The 2875-nt window shown below is 44.4% G+C and overlaps 1 protein-coding gene across 1 annotated transcript; it reads left to right on the forward strand.

The window, feature by feature from the left end:
• Nucleotides 1-253: 253 nt before the first annotated feature.
• Nucleotides 254-2550, forward strand: LOC126526679 (uncharacterized). Its single transcript, XM_050174539.2, has 3 exons — nucleotides 254-289; nucleotides 1143-1541; nucleotides 2456-2550. The coding sequence occupies exons 1-2, from the start codon at nucleotides 278-280 to the stop codon at nucleotides 1521-1523; spliced, it is 393 nt and encodes a 130-aa protein (XP_050030496.1). The 5' UTR covers nucleotides 254-277; the 3' UTR covers nucleotides 1524-1541; nucleotides 2456-2550.
• Nucleotides 2551-2875: the final 325 nt, after the last annotated feature.

A 2875-nucleotide genomic window follows, 5' to 3' on the forward strand; every position in this document is an offset into this window, starting at 1 on the left:
CTCGCCGACCGCGGAAGGTGGCGGTATAGCGGATAAAGCGAAATCAAGCGAAGAGAAAGAGTGAGTCAACACGTGCTCAGCTGGCCGGTATGGTGATACGAAGGGCGGCCTGCTTTAGCCTACGCCTCAACAGGGAGCAGGGGCTGGGCGAGGACAAATGAGCGAAACAAAGGGGCGCGTGTGCCCCTCCCAATCGCCCCTCGCTGTGGATGCTATATAACCGTCACCAGCTCACGGGCTTCTGCTAGTTGGAAATTCACTTCGACACGCTAACAACATGAACACCATCGTAAGTCACAAAAGGGTTGTCATGACATTGTTGACAGGAAAAGAGCTTTGCTGGTGTAAAATGCTCAGTCTTAGGGGAAATTGTGCGATGAGAAAGTTTTAATTCAGGCGTTTCTCTTAATTCATAACATTTGCAAATCGACCAACTGCCAAATTGCAGTTTTTTGTTAACATAAAAATGAAGCCATAGTCTATAGATTACCCTTCAGGCTAATGGTGCAAGATACCAAGGCTCTAATATCGATAATTATATGTGCACAATTCAAAACATTTCTAGGAATGGTCACAAAAACTGCCGTGCGTTTACTAAACGTAAATTTGGAATAGTAACACACCAGACATTTGAGAAAGGTATGTCGCTATATGGAGGAGATATTTAACTTCTTACTACGCAGCAATCGCGTCTGCTTCATGCATCATAGGAATGTATCCTCTCGTTTCTTGCACCCATATGGAACCGTTAAGATTTGCATGACACATGCTGCAATGTGCGACATTGGGATAATATTGCTCGAACTTCCCCTCCGCATCCTTTTCGTTGGCCATGTTGCAAGTGCTGCTGTAAACGATCTAAGGCCCTGTAGCCTCAAAATGCTCCGTATTTTGTTATTGCGGAGTTTACGCCTTATTATGGTGCTTTCTCGTGGCTCTCGCCAGTGCATTGAAAGCAGGCACACTGCTGAATTTTATTGCAAAAATTCTTGTTTTCGCATTTGATTTCAAGGCGACCGCTGCTTGCAAAGCAAACAGAAAATGTTCCCTAGTTAACACAATTGTTTCACTTATAAAGGAGTATGCCAGAAAGAGCTAAAAGATACAACATTAAGCAGAAGCCACTGCTACCTCGATTTCAGACCGTCCTCGCTTTCTTCGGCCTTGTGGCCGCCGCCTGCGCCGGCTTCGTCGGTGGCTACGGCGGATACGGCCACGGCCTTGGCTATGGTCTCGGCTACGGACACGGCGTCGCTGTTGCTCCGGTTGCCGCTGTCCACAAGACCGTCGTCGCTCCCAGCTACAGCGCCGGAGCTCATTATGGCTCTGTCCACGCTGTGGGCCACGGCTACGGCCATGGTTACGGCTACGGCCATGGTTACGGCTATGGCGGCTATGGTCTTGGCTACGGACATGGCCTCGGATACGGCCACGGCCTCGGATACGGTGTTGCTCTCAAGGGTGTCGCCGTCGGTCTTGGCTATGGTCACGGATACGGCCACGGCTATGGCTATCATGGTTAAGCGTTATTTCTTTTGACGGTAAGACATAAAATACGCATTCCTTTCTTCATTCCCTCTCTCAATACACTTCAACTGAAGTGGTCACAAAACATTTATTATTAATGGTTTGGCAATATCCCATGAGCATACCTTCCTATAAATTTCGATATAAGGAGTTTATTTGTTCTACAGTTTTGTAACAAAACCTTCACGGAAGCTCTAGTCTCATGCCCAAGCGCTTTGAGCACATATTTCAGTAAGAGACTCAAATTCCGCTGCAAAGGTGAAGATCATTGTGGTAAAAACCAAGACAATAAAGAAATGATGGCCACAGATGAAAAGGTCAGAACGCAGCGCTTATCTTTAACGGTCTTCATCATCATTCGCTCGACTTTTGCGCTGTTTTTGTTAACGAAATTTCATACACTAGGGATAATTGTAGTGAATAAAATATGCAGACGTATTGGGCAACTAGCGGACTAAGCTAAAACCTAGGGAAGAGTTCTTGTAGTCATTTCTACCACTTTATATTTAGTCGCAGATAACATCCACTAATGTTACTCTTCTAACTCTAACAACTTTTTATTTCAAGGAAATATAAGATAATGTTACATCTCTGAATAGACTCACTTCCTCTATTTACTGGTCATTCAGGCCAAGTGTAAGCAACGTAAAGCGCGTGCAAGCACGTGGTGGACGCCTTCGCATTCTTTGCTATTTATCCTAACCTTATGGAGATAGTAAAAGTGTCCACTATCTTGACGTGGGCAATTATTTCTTGTCCGTTCGTTCAAGACGGCCCATTGTTACACATCCAGCTCCCTTGGAAAGGTTACGAATGAGTGCTTTGGATCATGCTGCCCTGCTCTCTGCTACATTTACAGATGGCACGCTTGTTCTGTTTCTTCAAGCCACAGTTCGAAGCACGTATACGTTGTTTTCGTTATTTACAGGAGACTGGGAAATAGGATCTTCAAATTGGCACCAGGCGCCTCGTGGGACAAGTGTCGTCGGGCAGGAGAAGCTAATAAAATTATATGCGATGAAACATTGTTTGTCCCTATTTTAAACCATGCCATGCATCCAGTGTGACTTTAAAAATATTTCTTTGATATATTTTGACTACAAATTTACTTACAATTATACGTCTTCTATGTACAATATTTCACTCACTTATTTTACTCAAAAGACAGTAACACTAATCTTTAATGTACATGGCATGGCGCTATAACAGGACCTTCCCGTCTTGCAGTGTTGCGAACAAAATAAGAATTACGTTGGGGGTGATCGGAACGTTGAAATAAATAACCAGTAAATATGACGTAATAGTTCTGCGGGAACCCGCAAGCTGGAGAAAAGTAATTACTTAAGCG

This window comes from Dermacentor andersoni, chromosome 8, assembly GCF_023375885.2.
Source record: "Dermacentor andersoni chromosome 8, qqDerAnde1_hic_scaffold, whole genome shotgun sequence".
Taxonomy (NCBI): domain Eukaryota; kingdom Metazoa; phylum Arthropoda; class Arachnida; order Ixodida; family Ixodidae; genus Dermacentor; species Dermacentor andersoni.